The sequence below is a fragment of the Belonocnema kinseyi genome, chromosome 7 (assembly GCF_010883055.1).
Source record: "Belonocnema kinseyi isolate 2016_QV_RU_SX_M_011 chromosome 7, B_treatae_v1, whole genome shotgun sequence".
NCBI classification, from domain to species: Eukaryota; Metazoa; Arthropoda; class Insecta; order Hymenoptera; family Cynipidae; genus Belonocnema; species Belonocnema kinseyi.
The window spans coordinates 45,762,870-45,783,798 of NC_046663.1; the positions used below are offsets into that span (position 1 = coordinate 45,762,870).

A 20,929-nucleotide genomic window follows, 5' to 3' on the forward strand; every position below is an offset into this window, starting at 1 on the left:
TTTTTCCTATGAATCAAATATATTTATAATATTATCCATCTTATGTTAATATTCATTCATAAAATATAAAAACAGTAATTAGTTACAATAATTCTTAATACCTAGAACCAGTAGTTTAGTGCCAATTTTAAAACTGGCTTATATTTTGCACAAACTAAAAACAAGAGAATCACAGACGTGTAATAAAAACGGCCACGAAATTTTGTGAAAGGTACAGGACACTTGTTACACATTCAGGGAAAATCAATAAATTACTACATTCGCTTACAAGGCATTAAAAAAAAAAGAAACCGCAGAAATACTGGCCGATTCTCACAGTCTAGAGGTCACAATACCTGCACAACGCACTACATCACAATTGCAATTTTGTCCGATAAATTAAGGACTTTCGACATTTTCATTAAACGTAGTACGATTTCGTAGGATTAAATACGAAACATTTTCTGCAAAATTACGAAATTTCTGTGCAAAATACAGTTTTTTTGTTCATTATTTATTTTAAAAAATTTGTCTAGGGTTTTACGATTAAAATTCGCAGGCTTATTTCTTCTTTCGATCTTGATTGCACTTCGGACAGTACCATTTTCCTTTTGGTTTCGTGGTTAGACCAACACAGGTGAAATGGAACCATTCAATGGGGCACTAAAAAAATTTGCAATTTAGCGGGTATTTATCATTAACAGGCCTCACAGTCCCTACGGGATAAAATATAGGGACGAAAGGGTGCCTTTTTCCACGCTTATAGGGTACCTATTTCGCTCTCAAATGATCAAAAATTACTGATAAATTCAGAGGATTTCATAACAATTCAAGTTATATTCAAAATAATTCAAATTAATTGGGAAAAAATGTTAAAAATTAAAAAAAATTCCATTGATTTCCGTAAAACTGGAATGACTTTAGAGGAATTTAAGATAAAAGAGAAGAACTTGACGAAAATCATAGAAATTCTAGGTGAATTAAAAAAAATCAAATGAATTTAAAACAATTTGAAAAAGCTTCATTGAATTCAATAACTTTGAAATAAACTTAGAAAAATTCAAGGAAATTCAAAGAATTTCATGTAATTAATGTTAAGGTAGTTGTCGTGCCAAAAGTCAGATATCTGAAAAAATAGCTTTTCTATGTTTTTAAGAATCAAAATATTATAACTGATGTAATTTCAAATAAAAAGAACATTACATTTTATGGAAAAAATTTAAAATTCACAACAACAAAAACCATTAATTTTAACTGTTTTTTTTTCAATTTAATTACTTTTGACAGTCGCTTCTTGCCAATTTTTGAAAAATGATTGCATTTTAATAAATGACTAATTTTAAAGGTAAATTTTTCTACGGCTGAAATGGTTAGAACAATTTTTTTAAATAAACATTTTTTTACAAATAATTATATCATAAGATTAGTTAGATATTTTAAAACCTAGAAATAGTAGAGTTGCAGAGAATTTTTTACCAGAAAAAATAAGCCGTCATTTATTAAAATACAATCATTTTGCAAAAATGGTCAGTTTTAATTTATTTTTTAATCTTGCCAAAACTTCTAAATATCTGGAATTCTTTTAATTAGTAATTGCTCCATTGTTATTTGTTCATCAAATTTTTTTTTGTATTTAAATATTTTTAAATATTCAGATAAAATTATTTTTTCAAAATAAAAAATCATTTCAAATATACCCAGGAACGTTAAAAATTTGTTTTATTATGTTTAAATCTTTTAAAATCCCTAAAAAGCTTCAAAATTTTATTTTAAAAGTTCAAAATTTAAATTAATTTTGAAGTTATTTCAAAAATTCGAAAATATATATTAAAATTATTTGAATATTTCCTCAGAAGTTAAAAAAATCTATTACTATTTTCCAAGGAATCTAAGGATATATTTTTTTTATTCTTATGAAACCTTTCACAATTCTGAAAAAGCTTCTGAATTATTATAAATTATATAGTCAGGAAAATTCAATTTAAAAAATGGTTCAAATTAATGTTCTTTTTTGTGGATTTTAATATTTTTCATTAAAAAAATTTCTTTTATTTGAAATGACATCATTCTTAAAATTATTCGAGTAAAATAAAAAAATTCAAGAGGCTTCCAAAGAATTGAAAAAAAAATCAGGGTTCAAATAAATTGGAAAAATGTTAAAAATCGAGAAAAATTTGATTGATTACAATAAATTTCGAGTGAATTTAGAGAAACTTAAAACAGATGAGAAGAATTAGATGAAATTGATCAAAAACCAAGCTAAATTTTAAAAAGTAGTCAAGTGAATTGAAAATAATTTAAAAAGATGGATAAATAATTGAATTGTGTAGAATTGAGTCAATTTTTTTGAAGAATTTAAAAGGATTTAGGATTAATTAATAAGAATTCAGGGCGAATTCCAAATGATTTGCAAATAATACTTAAAAATCTCTTCAAATCTTCGAAACCCTACGAAATCCCTTATGTTTTGTGAAAAAATCTTTAAAATTCATTAATATATTAAAATCCCTAATAATTATTAAAACCCTTGGAAATTCCTTAAAATTGTTTAAATCTCTTGAAAATACCTTGGAATATTTTAAAATACCCTAAACTATTTTAATATTTGAAAACTTTTAAACTACTGAAATAAATAAATATTTCTGATAATCTTTTAAAATTTCCTATAATATTTCGAATGCTTCGATATCTTTTCAAAGCCCTTGAAAACGCCTGAGAATCTTTTCAAAATACCCTCAAGTATTTAAAATTCTTTTAAATCCCTGTAAGTTACTGAAATCAATAAAAAAATTTCTTTGTAATTTTTTTTAATAACCGTAATTATTTAAAACCCTTAAAATTTTTTAAAGCTCTTGAAAATTCCAATTAAATAAACATACGTTAACATATTTCAGACCCTTTGATGATTTTCTCAATTGAAACTCAAGGTCAATTAAATTCAAACTTTTAATATTAAAAAAAAATCCATTGAATTAAGTAGAATAGAGTAAATATAGAGAAATTCAAGTAACTAAAAAAATTGAAGTGAATTCATAAAATTGCCGAGAATTGCAGAGAATTTAGTTAAATTTAACAGAATTCAGGGTAAATTCCAAATTTGTTCAAATATTTAAAATCTAAAAATTAAAATCTAAAATATTATAAAATCCCGTGAAATTCTATTATATTTTCTGAAATCGTGGAAAATTTATCAAAATACAATGAGTTTTAAAATCATTGAGATCCTCGGAAATCTGATAAAATAACGTAAAATCTTTTGAAATATTCAAAAACCTCATACGTCCTGTAAAATCGTTCCATATCTTAAGAAATTCTAGAAAATTCTTAATAATAGAATATTTCAAATCTTTAAAGTCACTTTAACTTAATGAAATTAATTTTGAAAATCCTTGGAAGCTTATAAAATTCCCTAAAATACTTCAAATTAAAAGCTCCTGAAAATGCCTTCAAAGTTTTAAAATTACCCTAAAATCTTACAAATTCCTTCAAATTATTGAAATCTATTAACAATTTCTCGGAATCTTTATAAATACCCTGAACTATTTCAAAGAATTCAAGAAAATTCAAAAATACGTATAGAGCTGAAGTGAATAGTGATTAATCAACAAATTATTTTATATAACCGAGAAATAAATTCTTTGAGAATTTATGAAAATCTCAGAATTTAATTTAATTAATAGAAAATTGCACTTTTTCGTTAAATTTTCGGTTGAACATTCAACTTTTTTTTTTTAAGTTTGTCTTTTTTATTTTAAAGTTCACCTGCCTTAGCAAAAATTAAATTTTTTTTTTATAAAAATGCAACTGTTTGGTTAGAAATTAAGCTATTATACTACTTTCTTAAAAACTTAACTATTTCGTTGAAAATGTACTTTTTATTTAAAATTTATATTTTGGTGTTGAAAAATGAACTGAAACATTTTCTGGGTGAAAATTCCCTTATAAAAAAAAATTTGTTTTATTATTACAAATTCATCTGTTTCAGTAAAAAATTGATATTTTTTGGATAAAAATGACATTATTTGATACAGAATTTAAGTATTTTGTTAAAAACTCATCATTTTTGGTTGAAAAAATTCGTCTTTTTGGATTGAAAATTCAACTTTTTTCATAGAAACTTATTATATTGTTACAAAAATTCAACTTCTGGTGTTACTGAGTTAACTGGAATCTTTTTTGGATGAAAACTTAACTTTTTTTTTAATAAAAAATTCTTCTGCTTTAAGATAAATTTCATATTTTTTCATAAAAATGCAACTATTTGCTAAAGAATTCAACAATTTTTTTAAAAAGTGATCCTTTTTGGCTAAAAATTCGTCTTTTTGGATTGAAAATTCAATTTTTTGGTAGAAAGTGATTTCTTGTTAAAAAATTCATAGTTTGATCGTGAAAACTCGACTAAAATCTTTTTCAACCGAAAATTCAACTATTTATTTGAAAATTTACCTTTTTGATTTAAGATTTCATCCGTTTTAGAAGAAATTTAGTCCTTTTTTTTTAGAATAAAAATGCAAATTTTTGGTTAAAATCATTCTTTTTTGCTTGAGTATTCAACTGAGTTGTTTGAAAGATTTAGTTGAATCGCTTTGTTACGAAATCATTTTTTTTTAAATTAGCGTATTTTGTTGTAGAAAATAATTTTGTAGTGTATAAATTTCATTCTTTTTTTATTAAAATATAAACTATGACAATTTTTCGTTGGCAATTTGTCTTTTTAGGTTGAATATTCAACTATTATGTTAAAAATTCAATTATTTTGTTGAACATTCCAGTATTTTGTTAAAGAGTTATCAACGGGCAATGAAATTCAAAAAATGGAACACTAAAGCTAAAAAAATTTCCACTTGAGGTAATAAAAACTGAGCTTTAAATGAAAGCGTACAAAGTGGAACTGTTAAATTTTGAAATTTTAAAATTGAATTTTTAAAGTTTTGAATTAAAAAATTTTGTATTCAAATGCTCAATAATGTACGCGTATAAAATTGTAGCCACTAACATTTTTCAATATAAAAAAATATAAATCCACGTTATCATTTTCAATGCTCTAAATTATAAAATCAATCAGTGAACTTTAAAATTTGCAAAATTATATAATTTTAAGGAATTTTAAGCTAGAAATATTAAACAATGAAAAAATGAAAAATTGTTATCTGAACACTTCTTAAATTAGAAATTCAATTTTTTTTTAATAGTTTAAACATCCTTGGAAAGCTTCAAAATTTCATTTCAAACTCTTGAGAAATCTATAAATTGTTTTAAATTTGTTTTAAAGTTAACATTATTTTGGACATTTTTTGAGAACTTCTAAATATCTGTCAAAATTAATTGAAATTTTTCTACAATTTTCGGAAACTCCTGTAAATTTTAGAAAATTTCTTTGCAATTTGGATGTATAAATAACAAATGAACATTTAAATAATTTTTCAAGTTTGAAAAATGATTTTAAGAGAATATTTAAAAAGTTTTTTAAAGATTCAAACAAAATTTTCAAAAAAGATTCTAGAAGATTTTAAGAAAACTTTCTAAAATTTGCATGATAATTTTTCATCTTTTTAAAACTCCTAAATATCTCTTTAAATTACTCACGTTTTTTCTAAAAATGTTCATTTATAAATTATACATAAAATATAAAAAAATTCACTTACAAATCAAGCATTTTTCAAATATAACAATTAAAATTGTAACGTTCAAAATTTTAAGGCTCTTCGAAATTTTAACGATTCCAGGCTTTCTATGTCAAACAATTCTGTTAAAGATTTTTTACTTTTAAATATTTGGTTTCAATTTACTTGTCTTAAATGAACATTCAAATATTGCTAATTATTCAATAATTAAACTTTTTCTTTTAATTAAAAATTTCAAATTGAATGGGTTAAAAATTGAATATTTTAGACTAAAACAATATTTTAAATGTAATAAAACTCTTTAATTAAGAATATATTATTATGATACAGATAAATTAAAGAAATGTATTTAATTATTGAATAAAAATGTTTTTATCCAAAATTTTCATCATGAAAGACTTTTATTTTTTATTTGTTCCCAGTCTTTATGAAAGCACTTTAAAATTCTTTAAATTAAAAATGTAAGCTTAAAAATAAAAATTTTAAATGGGAAATTTGTGACGTAAAAAAATTTTGAATTAAACGTTTTAAGCTAAATAATAACATAATTGAAAAACATAACAATTCAACTAATTATTTAAAAAATGTTGAAATCGAACGTGGACAGATTTTTCTTTTACAAATTTGTAAAATTCCCGGTCAAAAAAAAAAATTCACTTTCATTTCCCGGTTTTTCCCGTTCTCAAAAAATGCCCGGTTTTCCCGGTTTCCCGGTCCAGTGGCCGCCCTGGTTATCTTTTAAAGCAGAATTTTTTTTTTAATATAAATTAATACATTTGAAAATTTTAAATTTGTATATGAGACACTGTTTTATTCCGCTTACAAAATATTCTGTGGTAAAAATATCATAAGATTAAAATGCTGGCATTTGAATATTAATGATTTGAAATGAAAAATAAGTTGAAAAATGAGAGAATTTTGAAAATGTTACACGCTTGCTTATGTTTTCCGGGAGTGGGGTCTTCTTATTCTACTTCGTGGTATTTATTAAGAGCCAGAAAATAATTTATATTCAACTGCTGATATAACCTGAACAATAAAAATCTCGTTAAATATCATAAATTCTCTTAAATTCTTTTAAATTCTGTCATTTTCTCGGTTATATAACCTGAACATAAATTCTCGGGAATTTACGAACTCTAGTGGCAGTCCATATTATTTTTACAGTTACTTCTTACAGAAATTCTCTGATTGTTTCTTCTTTTTTTTTCAAAATGTCTGGCTCAAATAGTGTACGCATAGGCTACAAATTTTCAAAATAGGGCACTTTTGAGACATTAACTGAATATAGGGTACAATAGGAGATAATAGGAACCGGTCTGTGAGGCCTGATCATTATTTTAACTTGCAATAATAAATTATTTTACATAAAAAAAGATACTCACATCTGGATTATCACAACCAATCATTTCTCCGTATGAAACTTGATGACACAAGCAGTAAGTTGGTTCGTTTGGATCCACGGGCATGTCCAAAACGTCAGCTGGATGTCCAAGCGATGCAGCATCAGCTTGTGCTCCACTGCCAACAGCTCCAGTCGAAGTAACTACAAAATCAAAAAGTGTTGATGAAAAAAAAAGTGTTTCTAAATTTATTTTAAAGATTTTTGAAGACAACAATAATAAATAATTCTATAAGGGAGTAAAAGCAAATTACGTAAGACGATTTAGGGGGAGGGCAATCAGAAGATCTCATGAAGGAATAGTTTTTACTGAAAAAAATAGTAAATCAACATATTAAAACTTCGATTTTTTAATAAAATAGATACATCTTCAACGAAGCAGATTAATTTTCTAACTAGAAAGACTAATTTTCAATAAAATACGTAAAGCTTCAAGTAAAAAAGACAATAAAAAGTTAACAAATTATTTTGAAAAAAAAAGCAAAATTCAGCAAAATTGTTAAATTTTCAACCAAAGAGATGAAGTTTCAAACAAGAAGATTAATTTCCTTATGGGAAAGACTAATTTTCAACAAAATACATCAATTTTCGAGTAAAAAAGATAATACGTATTCAAGTTAAAATATTATTAAAAAAAAAAGAAAGAATTTTCAGGAAAATACATAAAGTGTTAAGTAAAATATTAAAGTTAAAAAATTATTTTAAACAGAGAAAAACGAATTTTTTAACAAAATAGATCAATTTTCAACAAAAGTGACGAAGTTTCAGTTGAGTTTTAAATTTCAGAAGATCAATTATGAATAAAAAATGAAATACTTAAATTTTCAGCTTAAACAATTCATTTTCAGCAAAAAAAAGGGACTTTTAAAAAATAGTTAATTTTTCAACTAACGAGATGAATCTTCAACCAAAAAATTAATTCCGAACAAAAAGTGCAATAGTTGATATTTCGACAAAAAAAAAACAGAATTTTCAACCAACTAGTTGAATTATAAAACAAAACAGATTAATTTTTAAATCAAAAGGAGAACAGAGTTGTTTAACTTAAAAGACAAAAAAAAAACGAATTTGCTACATAAAAGTTGAATTTTCTACCAAAATAATTTTATTTTCATTGCTAGAAAGACAAGTTTCAAACAAAAGAAATGAATTTTCAACTAAAAAAAGATAAATCTTCAAGAAAAAATATAAATTACAATTTGAGTTCAGCAAATTATTTTTTAGTCAAGAAGATACATTTTCTACCCAAAAACAATTTTTTTTTTAAATTTTCAACCTAAAAAAAAATTTCAACCAAATAATTAAACTTTTAACTAAGAAATATATATTTTTTAACTTCAAATAGAATAATTAAGTTTCCTGTTAAAAAAGTTCATTTTCAACTAAACAAAATGTATTTTTAACAAAATAGTTCATTTTTCAAGTAGATAAATTTTCAACAAAGAGTTTTAAACTTGTATTAAAAAATATAAATTTTCAACCAGAAAAAAACTAATTTTTAATGAAATAATTTAATCAAAACAGATTAATTTTCAATTGAACAATTGAATTTTTTAGCCGAAAAAGATTAAATTTCTACGACAGACGGTTAATAAAAAAAAAGGAAACGAATTGTTCACATAAGTGTTAAATTCTCAACACTTTTCTAGAAGATCAATTTTGAACCAACTAGAAAGATGAATATTTAACCAAAGAAATAAATCCTGAACAAAAGTGCAATAGTTGATATTTCGACCACAAAATATAATTTTCAATAAAAAACGGTTGAATTAAAAAAAAAAAAAGAATTTTCAACAAACTAGTTGAATTCCAAACCAAAAAAGATAAGTTTTAAACCAAAAACATAAATTTTCAACAAAACAGTTAAGCTTTCAAGTTGAAAATACGTATTTTTAACAAAAACAAATTTAATTTTCAACAGAATATTTAAATTTCAGAGAGAAAGAAAACTAATTTCCTACCAAATTAATGATATTTTCAATTCGGGAAAGACAAGTTTTTAACAATAAATTATTTATCAACTAAAAGAGATAAATTTTCAAGAAAGAATGGAAATTCCATTTTTAATGGAAAAATTAATTTTTAGTCAAAAAGCTACATTTTTTACAGAAAAATACAAAATTTTCAGCCAAACCGTACATTTTCAAGAAAAAAGTTAAATTTTCAACCAAATAGTTGAATTTTTAATTTAAAAAAATATTTTTTCATCTTAGAATAATTAATATTTCAGTTAAAAATTAATATTTAACAAAATAGTTCAACTATTAATCAAACATGCATTTTCAAATAAGAAGTTTCAATTTATATTTAAAAAAAAGAATCATTTTTAACGAAATATAAGAATAAACAAAAAAACGAATTTACACCAAAAGAGTCGAATTTTCAACCAAGAAAGATTTTTTATTCAATAAAGAAAAAAAGAATTTCATGCAAAATAGCTAAATTTTTAACTCAAGAAGATCAATTTATCTTCAACAACAAAAATGAATTCTCAAAGGAAAGTGCATCGAACAGTTGCATTTTTTACCTCCAAAAAAATCAATTTCGACGATAGCAGATGCATTTTTGAACAAAACGAAAAAATTATAAAAAAAACTGTTAAATTTATAAAATTGTCAATCAAGAAGATTAAATTTCTACCAAAAATACGATTTTTCAACAAAATAGTTGAATTAAAACCCATTAATTTTCAGTCGAACAGTTGCTTTTTAGCAAAAAAAAAAATCAATTTCTACAATCACTGAATTTTTAACAAAACAGTTGAATTTTCCACCCAGAATGGATTTTCAGTTAGTAAAGAAACAAATTTAATCCGAAATTTTTAATTTTCATGGAAAATATATGAATTTGCTACAATATCGTTAAATTTTAGAACCAAAAAGTTAGTTTTTAACCAAATCGTTGAATTTTCACAAAGATAGTTGAATTTTATTCGAAAAACGCGATTTTTCAACAAGACAGTTAAATTTTAAACGAAAAAGAATTATTTTTAAACAAAATTGTTGAATATTCAAGAAAACAATACAATTCTGAGTTTGGAGGTTTTCCCTGTCATTCCTTATTCAGTTTTAAATTTAAATTATTCCTCAAACTCAATCAACATTTGTAAATAACTATGATTAAAAATTTTACCTTTCTTTTGTTTTTTCCGGGCATTCTTAACTTCGTCTTCGCTGCTCGCGTTTGCAGTTCCCTTCTTTCTTTTTTCTTTCTCTTTGAGTTTCTTTCGACCCTTTTTACTCCCTGTACTTTCTTCCTGAGCTCTGCTACTGCTCAAGGCCTTATCCTGAATTTCAGCTTCGAACCTCGCTAAATCCGAGTCCAATCTCCGAATGTGTTTGTCCACTAATTCGTAGGTTTGGATAGCGAGTTGAACTTTGTCATCTCCGTAGGCTTTCGCCTGGTTAAACATACTCTGTATCGTTTGAAGCTGATCTTTATCTTTATCGCCGGGTTCCTTTTTTACACTTTTTAGATAATCATCTGCTAATTTGTCAATATCTTTCATTAAGGTTTGAGCTCTGGCGTCTAAATCTCTCATCAACGTGAAGTTCCTTTGTAATTCTATGGGCAAGTGCTCTAAACCTTAAAAATTTAATAAATTGGTAACAATCTGTTCTACTGTCCCAATGTACCTCAAGTTCCGAACGTTCAAATTAACGAAATATTTTTCCCCATTTCTATTTTGCCCATGAATATTGTTTCAACTTTAATTTAAAATATGCATTATAATTCAGGTCCAATAATAAATTACTTCCAATATGAATAAACAAACATTTTAGCAATTTTTTTGTTTTCAAAGTTATCAGTAAAAAATTTCGTCCATTTGAATGTTCAGAACTTCAAGTACATACCGTCCCAACAAGAAAAGTACTAACTGACTACGTAACGAATTAGCCGACTATTTAATGAATTAGGTATACAAATTAATTCGGTGTCTTTACTTTGATGTTTTGTAAAACTTGGTAAAATTTGAATTTTTCTCCCGCAATAAAGTAGTTTCAAAGGGCGAAACCTAAACTTTAAAACACATTCAAATAGGTCGCGGCCCACCGGACTTATCCTAAAAAATCTAAATGCAAACATTTATTTTAATTCGTGACATTCATTCCAAATATCCTTTAACACAACAGAGTAAAATTGAAAGAAATTAATTTTTAAATAAATATCTAAATGTAGCACTAAAAAATATAAATTTTTAAGAAAAAATAGAATAGTTGAACTTTTAGTTGTAAAGATTCATTTTCAACAATAAATAATGAATTTTCAAGAAAATACTTCAATTTTGAACTGAAATGATGAATCTTCAACTGGAATAGTTGAATTTTAAACCAAAAAGATGAGTTTTCAACTGAAATAGTGAAATTTCCACCAACAAAAAATTAATTTTTACTAAAAGAATTAATTGTTAAACAAAACTTAAATAATTAAATGTTAAGTTCAAAAAATTACTTTCCTAAAAAAATATCTTTAAACAGAAAATTAACTTTCAACAAAATAGTTACATTTTCAAACAAAGTTATGAATTTTCAACTAAAATCCCGTATCGGGGGGTAAATTTGATCCAAGGCAAAACTCAAACCATCAGATTTTTCCACGAGTTCGATGGTTTATTGTTAATTATTTATTATTCGGATTTAACGAATATGAAATTCCATAATTTTATAATAAAGTAGAAGGCTCAAAAGTAGTCTATGAATTTTCCAGAATTCTGTATGCATATTTAATACATTTTCAAGACACCCAGGTCAATTTGACCCCCCTATACGGTTAACCAAAAAAGATTAGTTTTAAACTAAAAAAGAGACTTTTTCAAACAAAAATTAAATAATTAAATTTTTCGTAAAAAAATTAATGTTCAACCAAGGAGCTGATTTTTTAACTAAGATTTTGGAATATTCAAGTGGAATAATAGTTACATTTTCAATCAAAGTTATTAATTTTTAACTAAAATTGTAAATCTTTAACTGGAATAGTTGAATTTTTGACCAACTAGATGAATTTTCAACCAAGAAGATTCATTTCTACCGAAAATATGAAATTTAAACTAAAAAAGATAATTTTTTAACCAAAAATTAAATATTTAGTCAACAAATGAATGTTCAACCAAGGGGATGAATTTTTAACTAAAATTTTGGAATATTCCAGTGAAATAATAGTTACATTTTCCGCTCAAACAAATAATAATTTTCAATCAAATAAGAAAAGTTTTTCGAAAAAATAGTTAAATGTTCGGCAAAAATCCCTTTTCATCCAAAGCAAAAAGAAGTTTTCAATAAAATTATTTCAACCAAGCAAATTAAATTTTAATAATATGATGAATCTTCAACCAAAAAATTAATTTTTAATAAAAAAGTTTATTATTTCGAACCTAAAAGGGTACAAACAAATCGATTTTTGACCAAAAATATGTGGGTTCTCAACGAAATAGTTGAATTTTTAATTAAAAAAGACAAATTTTCATTCAAATTGTTTAATTTTGAACACGTAAAGATCAATTTTGAACCAAAAGTGGACATTCAAATTTTCAGTTGAAGGAATGAGTTTTTAATCAAACTGATGAATTTACAACCATAAAGAATAATTTTCTACAAAAAAGATGATTTTTTCCCAAATTACATAAATTTTGAAATAGCTAGTTTCATTTCTAAATAAAAAATATCCATTGTTAATCAAATAGTTGAATTTTCTTCAAAAAAATTTCAGCAAAATGTTAAAATTTTTTAATGGAGTAGTTACATTTTTAGTTAAAAAAAAATTAATGTTCAACAAAGTAGTTACATTCTCAACCAGAGATGAATTTTCAATTTAAATTGTGAATCTTTTAACAACAGAAAAATGAATTTTTAACAAAAAAATTTAACTTGCAACCATGTAGTTGCATTTTTACTTAATAATTTAACTCCCTATCCTAAAATAAAAACAATAATTATTTTCTAAAATTCCCCGTTCGCCCTTAGGGCAAGAAAAAATGCAAGTTTGACCAAAAGTTACAAGTCGTCAAAATAAAGGTACCAAATTGATTTGAAGACCTAATAGTTCGTTAATTTTATTAGCAGAGTGCCTACTAAACCTTTTTTTTAAATTCCGGTCTATTTCAATAAACCAGTCAAATACTCATTTTTCCCGGTTGACTATTAAATGTTTATAATAATAATTATTACTAATTTTATTCGCTACATTGTATAAATTTGGAAAAGAATTAAACGTTTTAGAACTACAAGGTAAAATATATAATTTAAAAGCGATTTAAAAATTCACAGCCGGAAATGCTCTCAAAACAGGGCAAATAGGATGATTTTTCAAGAAAATAGAGGAATACATTCTTTTAAATAACATTAATGTAGGTAAAATATTCTTAAGAGTCGAAATATATTGAATTTTCAATAAAATATTGGAATTTTCAACCCAAAAAGACGATTTTTCAACAAAAGATTTGAGTTTTCCAACTAAAAAGTCAAATGTTTTAGAAAACAGTTGCTTACGAGCCTGAAAAGATTCATTTTCAACAAAAATTTATATTTTACACAAGAAATATTATTTTTCAATCATACAGTTGCATTTACAACCAAACAGTTTAACTTTCAAACAAAAGAGACGCATTTTCAAGAACAAAGTTGAATGTTTAACCAATTAAGTGAATTTTCAACCTGCAAAAATGAATATACAACCAAATGATTAAAATCTGTACAAAAAATATTACTTTTTAACCAAACACTCGAATTTTCAACCAAAAGAGATGAATTCTGAACCAAAAATATAACAGTAGACTTTTCAATGAAAAAAAGAACTTTTAACCAAAAAGACGAATTTTCAACAAAATAGTTGAATTTTTCACCGAAAAATACTACTTTTTAACAAAATAATTGAACTTTTAGAAGGAAGAGATAAATCCTGAATCAAAAATATAATAGTAGACTATTTTTCAATGAAAGACAATGCAGTTTTATCCAAAAAGGCCATATTTCTGCCAAAAAATGAATTTACAATCCAAAAGGAAAAATTTTCTGATCCAAAAGACATATAATTAAAAAAAAAGTTGAATTATCCGCCTAAAACTATCACTTTTTGACAAGATAGTTAAATTTTCAACAAAGTAATTGAATTTTAAACCAAATAGTACATTTTTTTAAAACAGAAATAGTCCAAATTTTAACCGAAAGGGATGAATCCTGAATTAAAAATATACTGGTAGACTTTTCAATTAAACAGAATGCAATTTAACTAAAAACGACAATATTTCTACCAAAAGATGAATTTTCAATTATAAAAAAAGAATTTTTCCAATCCAAGAACACAAATATTCAACAAAACAGTTGCTTTTCTAAACAAAAAAGATTACATCTTAAAAAATAGTTAAATTTTCAACAAAATAATTAAGTTTTCAACCAGAGATAAATCCCGAATCAAAAATATATAACAATAGGCTTTTTAATGAAGAAGAATGCAATTTCAACAAAAAAATACGAATTTTATATCAAAAAATGAAAATTCAATTCAAAAGGACCAATACTTCTATTGAACCAGAATTAAAAATATAATAGTAGACTTTTCAAAGAAAAATAATGCATTTTTAACCAAAAAAGACAATATTTCTACCAAAACATGAATTTTCAATTCAAAAGGAAACTTTTTCGGATCAAAGAAGAAAAATATTAAAAAAAAAAACAGTTACATTTTCAACAAAGTAATAAAATTTACTACCAAATAGTAAAGTTTTTAACAACAAAAAATGAATTTTGAACCAAAAATATAATTGTAGACTTTACAATAAGAAAATAACATGCACTTTCAACCAAAAGACAACTTTTCTAGAAAAAGATTAATTTTCAATCCAAATGGAACAATCCTCTATCGTAAAATAGAAATATTCAGCAAATTAGTTTAATTTTTCACCAATATGATGGCTAAGTTAACTACATTTTCAAGCAAATAGTAGAATTAGTTAGCCGCTACATATTTTTGCGATTTGTGAAAAAAATCGTTTTACGAAATTATGCGTATTTGAAATTTTTGCTTCATTAAAAAAACACACATTTTTGCTTTAAAATTATATAACTGTTTTACCTAATTTAGATATTTAAGATTTCTTTCCACATTTTGGCAGAATTTATCACCTTTTTTTAAAAATCCGCGAGAAAATATAGGAGAAGTTTAAAATAAACAAATTGGCGGCTGTTTCTCTGAAAATATTGAAAGTCGATTTTCTTCAGAAAACCACACTTATATTTTTTGTCCATTTTTTGTTAAATATGTATTATCACAAGAAAAATATCTTGTGAGTTTTATGCGGGCTAAATAACTTTTCCGGTGAGGAGAATTTAAAAAAAAATCGAATTTTTGCAATTTTTCTTGCAAACAAAAACAGATGCGCAACAATGTTTATAAAATAGTTTGCGCAATTAAAAAAGTTCTATAAAAAGTTCTTTAGATTATTTATGACATCTTGCACTATTTCCGACAAAAATAAAGAATTTAATAATATAGTTTGCACAGCTAAAAGAGGTCTACAAAAAATCACTTTACTGATTTATGATCTCTTGTACCATCTCCGAGAGAAATAGAAATTAAATCAATATTTCTTTCCGAAAATTGCAGTTGCAGCAGAGCAGTCAATTCTTTTACTGCACACATTTGTTATCAACTATATTATAAAATGCTTTTCTGTGCGCAATTTAAAAATCAGGACACACTTTTCGTTTGGTATTTAAATTTATTCTTTGAGTTTCACCTATTATAGTGAATCTAAATTTGCATAGAAATATTAAACTATCACAGGATGACAGAAACAAATGAATAAACACATTTTTGAATTTTAATTGTTATTTTATGTATAAATTTTGGAAAAAAAAACAAGTTGAAAAAAAAGGAAAGTAATGGGCAATTTCTGTAAAAAGGAGCAAACCGCATCTTTTTTTTATTTTGATTTTAATTATATATTTTCTTTTTCCTTTTCTTTATATAGAAAAAATATGCCTGTAAATTTGATGCGGGCTAAACAATGTCTGTGGTAAAGAAAAATGTTTTTATGCAAACTATTTTGTAAACATTTTTGCGCATCGGTTGTTGTTTGCAAGAAAAATGCGAAAATTCGATTTTATGGAAGAAAATTCTCCTCGCCGCAAAAGTTATTTGGCCCGCTTAAAACCCAAAAGATATTTTTCTTGTGATAGTACATATTCAATAAAAAAATTGACAAAAAATGAAAGGGTGGACTTTTTTCAAGAAAAACAGCCGCAATTTTGTTTAATTTTGAACATTTTATCAATTTTCTCGCGGATTTTGAAAAAGGCGATAAATTCTGTCAGAATGTGGAAAGGAATCTTAAATGACTCAATTAGATTAACAATTTATATAGCTTTAAAGAAACAATTGGGGGTTATTTGAAAAACGAAGCAAAAAAATTCAAATACACAAAACTGCGTGAAATTTTTTTCACAAATCGCAAAAAGACCAATTCTGAATAAAAAACGTAATAGTAGACGTTTTAATTTTCAAACAAAAACGCTTGGATTTTATTATTGGGTTCTATTAATTCAGTTCTCATTTGAATGAGAAAAAACGAGAAAGAAGGGAATATTCTTGAAAACATGAGGAAAAAGAGGATTTCTTTTTAAAAAAGTGGAAAGAATGGAATGGACGTTCCGCAAGAAAAGGGCCCATTTTTCGATTTCAGTTTAGGAGGTATTCGACTTTTTTTTACACAGGATATAAAATAAATTTTTTATTTTCGATACGAAATTGTATTTTAAACATAGATCTATTTGATCTTTTATGTCCCCGAAATTGCCCGAAGTAGCTTAATTTTATATTTAAAAACAAGACTTCAAATAAGTTATTCTTTAAAAACGGGTTTTCAATTTATTTGCAAAACATTTAGAGTATACCACAATTCTAACTTTTTATGCCAACTATTAGTAATTAATTATATAAAACAAAGGGAAAATCTAGGAAGGAATTCTTTTTTCTTGAATACAATAAAAAGAACTTTAATATTTGAACGATTCATGCACATATTTATTTATTGCAAAAGTAAAAAGAAATCTGAAAAATTCCCGTTGCTAAAAATTCCAGGATAATTTCCGGTAGATAAAAACATCCTACCATGTAGTTAAGACTTTCCTTGTTGGATAGTAACATGAAAAAATTACAAATAAAAAAAGATTTGACCAGAATTGCCAATTAAATCCTGGAAAAGAATTTCGAATTATTTCCGGATTTATTCATATTTTAATTGTTTTCAAAATATTTCCGGGTCATTTATATCTAGGGTGGAGATTCAGCGGACCCAGATTTTTCCCGGTGAAGTTTTTCAATTTTATCGGTCAAATAAAAGTAACGTTAATATTTGTTGCAAAACGCAAAGAAATAGTTGAATTTTGAATCAAACGAGACCAATTTTCAACCGAATAGTTGAATTTTGAACTTTTTAAAAATCAATTTTCAACAGAGAATGGAATAGTTACATTTTAGTAAAAAAAACAACTAAGTTTCATCTTAACTGATGAATTTTCCACTAAAATTATAAATCCTAACTGGAATAGTTGAATTTTCAACAAACAAACAACAAATAATGTTTATCAAAAAAGATAAATTGTCAACCAAAACTTAAATAATTAAGTTTTAAGTTAAGAAAATCAATCTTGAACCAAAAAAGATAAATTTTCAACTAAAAAATACCATTTTTCAACAAACAAAAAAAAAGAATTTGAAATTAAAAAACACAAATTTCCATCAAAAATGCTACATTTTGAAAGAAGATGAATTTTCAACAACAACAAAATAGTTGAAATAATTGAGTTTCATCCATAAAAGATAACATTTTAACCAGAAATAGAATAAATGAATTTTCCGCTAAAAATGTAATTCTTAACTAAAAAAATCGCATCTTCAGAAAAATAGTTTAATTTTCAATAAAAGAATTCGTTTTCATTCGAAGAAAAAAGAAAGTCTATAGAAAAATAGCTTATTTTTCAACCGAAGAAATTAATTAATTTATTAAAATGATGAATCTTCAATAAAAAAATTAATTTTCAACAAAGGAGTTTAATTTTCAAACAAGTAAATTTATTTATAACTTAAAAGATGAATTTTTAACTAAAATATGATTTTTGAACAAAACAGAAGAATTTGTAAACAATAAAATTAACTTTCAAAGAAAAAAAATACTTTTTCACCAAAGAAGTAGATTGTTATTAAACAAAATACGTGAATTCTCAACGAAATATATGAATAAAAAGATATAATCCAGAAATATTTTCTCTTCGAAATACTACTTCTACTCTAAAAACTACTTGAAGTACTTTAAATTGTGACTAATTTTGACTTAAAAGAGGGATTTTTGAAACTTTTTTCTTCTAAAACCCACTTTTCAGTATTTAAAAAAATTCCCGTTCCATGCCAGAAATTATATTTTTTTACCGAAACTTCCTGTCTTAAAACAAAAACTATAATTATTTTCACTGAAGTCGTTATGAAAACTTGAATTTTTTTACAATCAGAAATAAATTCCCACTCATGTCTCCACTCTGATATCTGGACTCTTCTGCTTAGGCAACCAGTGCCTAATTCCTATATTTTCACTATTTTTTTTAAGTACGTGAATGATTACAATTTTTAATTGAACAATACAATAAACCGATTCCTGCAGCTCAATTTACAACAAAAATGAAAATTGACATAATATTCATTTTCTTTATCGTGCGCGCTTAAAAATGTTAACGATATACCTATTAAATGGTAAATTCATAAAATTAAAATAAATGCTGTCAAAACTCCTGAAATTTGGTAAACATTATGTGAAATGTCACTAATTTTGTTTACAGTAATGTCTCGAATAAATTATGAACTTCAAACTCATAACCTAACAAAATCTGATAACAAAAAAAATCAATTTCTCAAAGGAGAAGCCTAGAAAACTTAGTTAAACAATATTAAATGTTTAGTTTGTGTAAGAACGAGAAAGAAAGCATAATATAGGTTAACATATTTGAGTTTCGGAGCCCGCCAATTTTATCACTTGTATGTCAAAAATAATTTAAAAAACTTATAGAAACGCTTGCAATTAACGAGGCAATGGATTATTGATTTCAGATATGACTTATAAGGGTTAATTACCCCAATAGTATAGAAAGTATTGAATATACTCACTGTCTAAATAATGCTCCAAATACAACGCTGAGGTCATTTTTAGGTTTGGGAGTAAATGCACTTGAAATATTTAGTCACTGGTTATAACCTATTTCTGTTTAAATGAACATCGACAGTTTATCCTTCACGATTTTGACAGAACTTTGATAACATTGTTAAAAATACCAACAAATAAATAAATCTTCCAACAGGAATGAAAAATGTGAAAACTGCTAGGCGACGGAATCCGTAGGACGGATGCGTCATGTACTACATATTCGTGTATTTATCGTATTGCGCATGTGTCATGTCGACAATCGGATTGGCTAACGTTGGCGCGGTTATTTAAAATGATTAAATGTGCAAGACAGTTTTTGCAATGAATAATTATTAAATTATTAAAAATAATGCTTTGATCACAAAATAGACTTTAAAATAAAAGGCGAATTAATTATTTGATTTCACTCTATAAAAATAAACTATCGATTTTCAATTTTAAGGAAGAATACCTTTTTTATCACAAATATAAATTTGATAATTTTTAATGTCTGTATGCACTTTACAATTATTATTTGTTTCAAAAAATTGACTTGCACATTTAATAATTCTAAATAAGCGCATGTTAACCAATAAGAAGCCTGCTAATATATTCAACAATGAGGTATTTCGTGTTGTGACGTCAGCTTGCAAGATGTCTGCATGCCGAGGGTCAAGCAATTGGGAAATTTACCAGCACCTCGGTGGTGTTCTGAAGATTCACCTCTGGTTGAAAATTTTTAAATTTTGGTGAAAATTAGTTTTTTTTTTTTGAAAATTAATTAAATAAAAATTTAACTATACTATTTCGTATTGAATTTTTGCCTTTTCTAATTAAGTATTTATCTATTTTGTTGACAAATCAACTATTTGGTTGAATATTTAAATCAAAATTCATCTCTTTCCGATAAATTGTAATATATTTGATTTAATTTTTATCAGAAGAGCAAATATTAAAGCGTACTAGATATTATATATCATAGAATTCAATTGGATTTCTATAAAAAAAGCATGAATAACCGGATATGAATTTGAGATAGAATTTTTCATAGAAATGGATTGTGTTTTTATAGACAAAGAGTATAGAAATGTATGGGAATTTCTTGAAAATACGAATTCAGAAAACGGATTAAAAAACATTAATTTTTTTATCACTCAACTTTTTTAGCAGGATTTACAGTCTCCAATTAGGAGGTTTCATGAAATGAGATAAACATATTTTTAGAAACTTGAAGCAGTGAATAACGGTATAGAGAAAAAAAAATTTTTAGTTTTCTAATACTTGAAAAAAGTTTTAGTTTGCGACTGTTTGTTCACATTCGAATAGATTCAACGCCACAAGTTATACAACTGTGCACCAATCAGACCATTTGAGCCGCCATTTAACTTTTCAAAGTATGACCAATCAGATCTCGTGGTCGTCGCGGCTTCTACCAAAGTTTGCCTCTACCAAAGATATTATAAACGTAGATGCGGTGCGGGCTTAGTTGCCCGCCATAAATGTAGACGGCGCGTCCGGCGAAAAAAGGTAATGCCCGGGGATTTATTCGCGCGCGAAATTCGAGAATGATGTTCTCCTCAACGATGTCCGTCGGACTTCGCAGCCGAAAGGAATCGGAGTCCTTGCTGCAAGAAACTAGAGTTCGCCTCGCGTTGGGCTGAAAGTCTTATAAAAGATTCTATATGTTAACTTTAGGATTAATATTAAATGAAAAGACTAAATTTTAATTATGCGAAATAAAAAATTGTAATTTTTATT

The 20,929-nt window shown here is 25.4% G+C and overlaps 1 protein-coding gene across 1 annotated transcript; it reads right to left on the minus strand.

The window, feature by feature from the left end:
• LOC117177145 (inhibitor of growth protein 4) lies at positions 1–19,400 on the minus strand. The gene is made up of 4 exons (XM_033367646.1): positions 19,156–19,400; positions 10,138–10,590; positions 6,989–7,149; positions 1–642 (listed from the first exon to the last, which is right to left on the minus strand). Exons 1-4 carry the CDS (start codon positions 19,190–19,192, stop codon positions 541–543), a joined length of 753 nt encoding a protein of 250 aa, XP_033223537.1. The 5' UTR covers positions 19,193–19,400; the 3' UTR covers positions 1–540.
• Between the last annotated feature and the right edge of the window lie 1,529 nt (positions 19,401–20,929).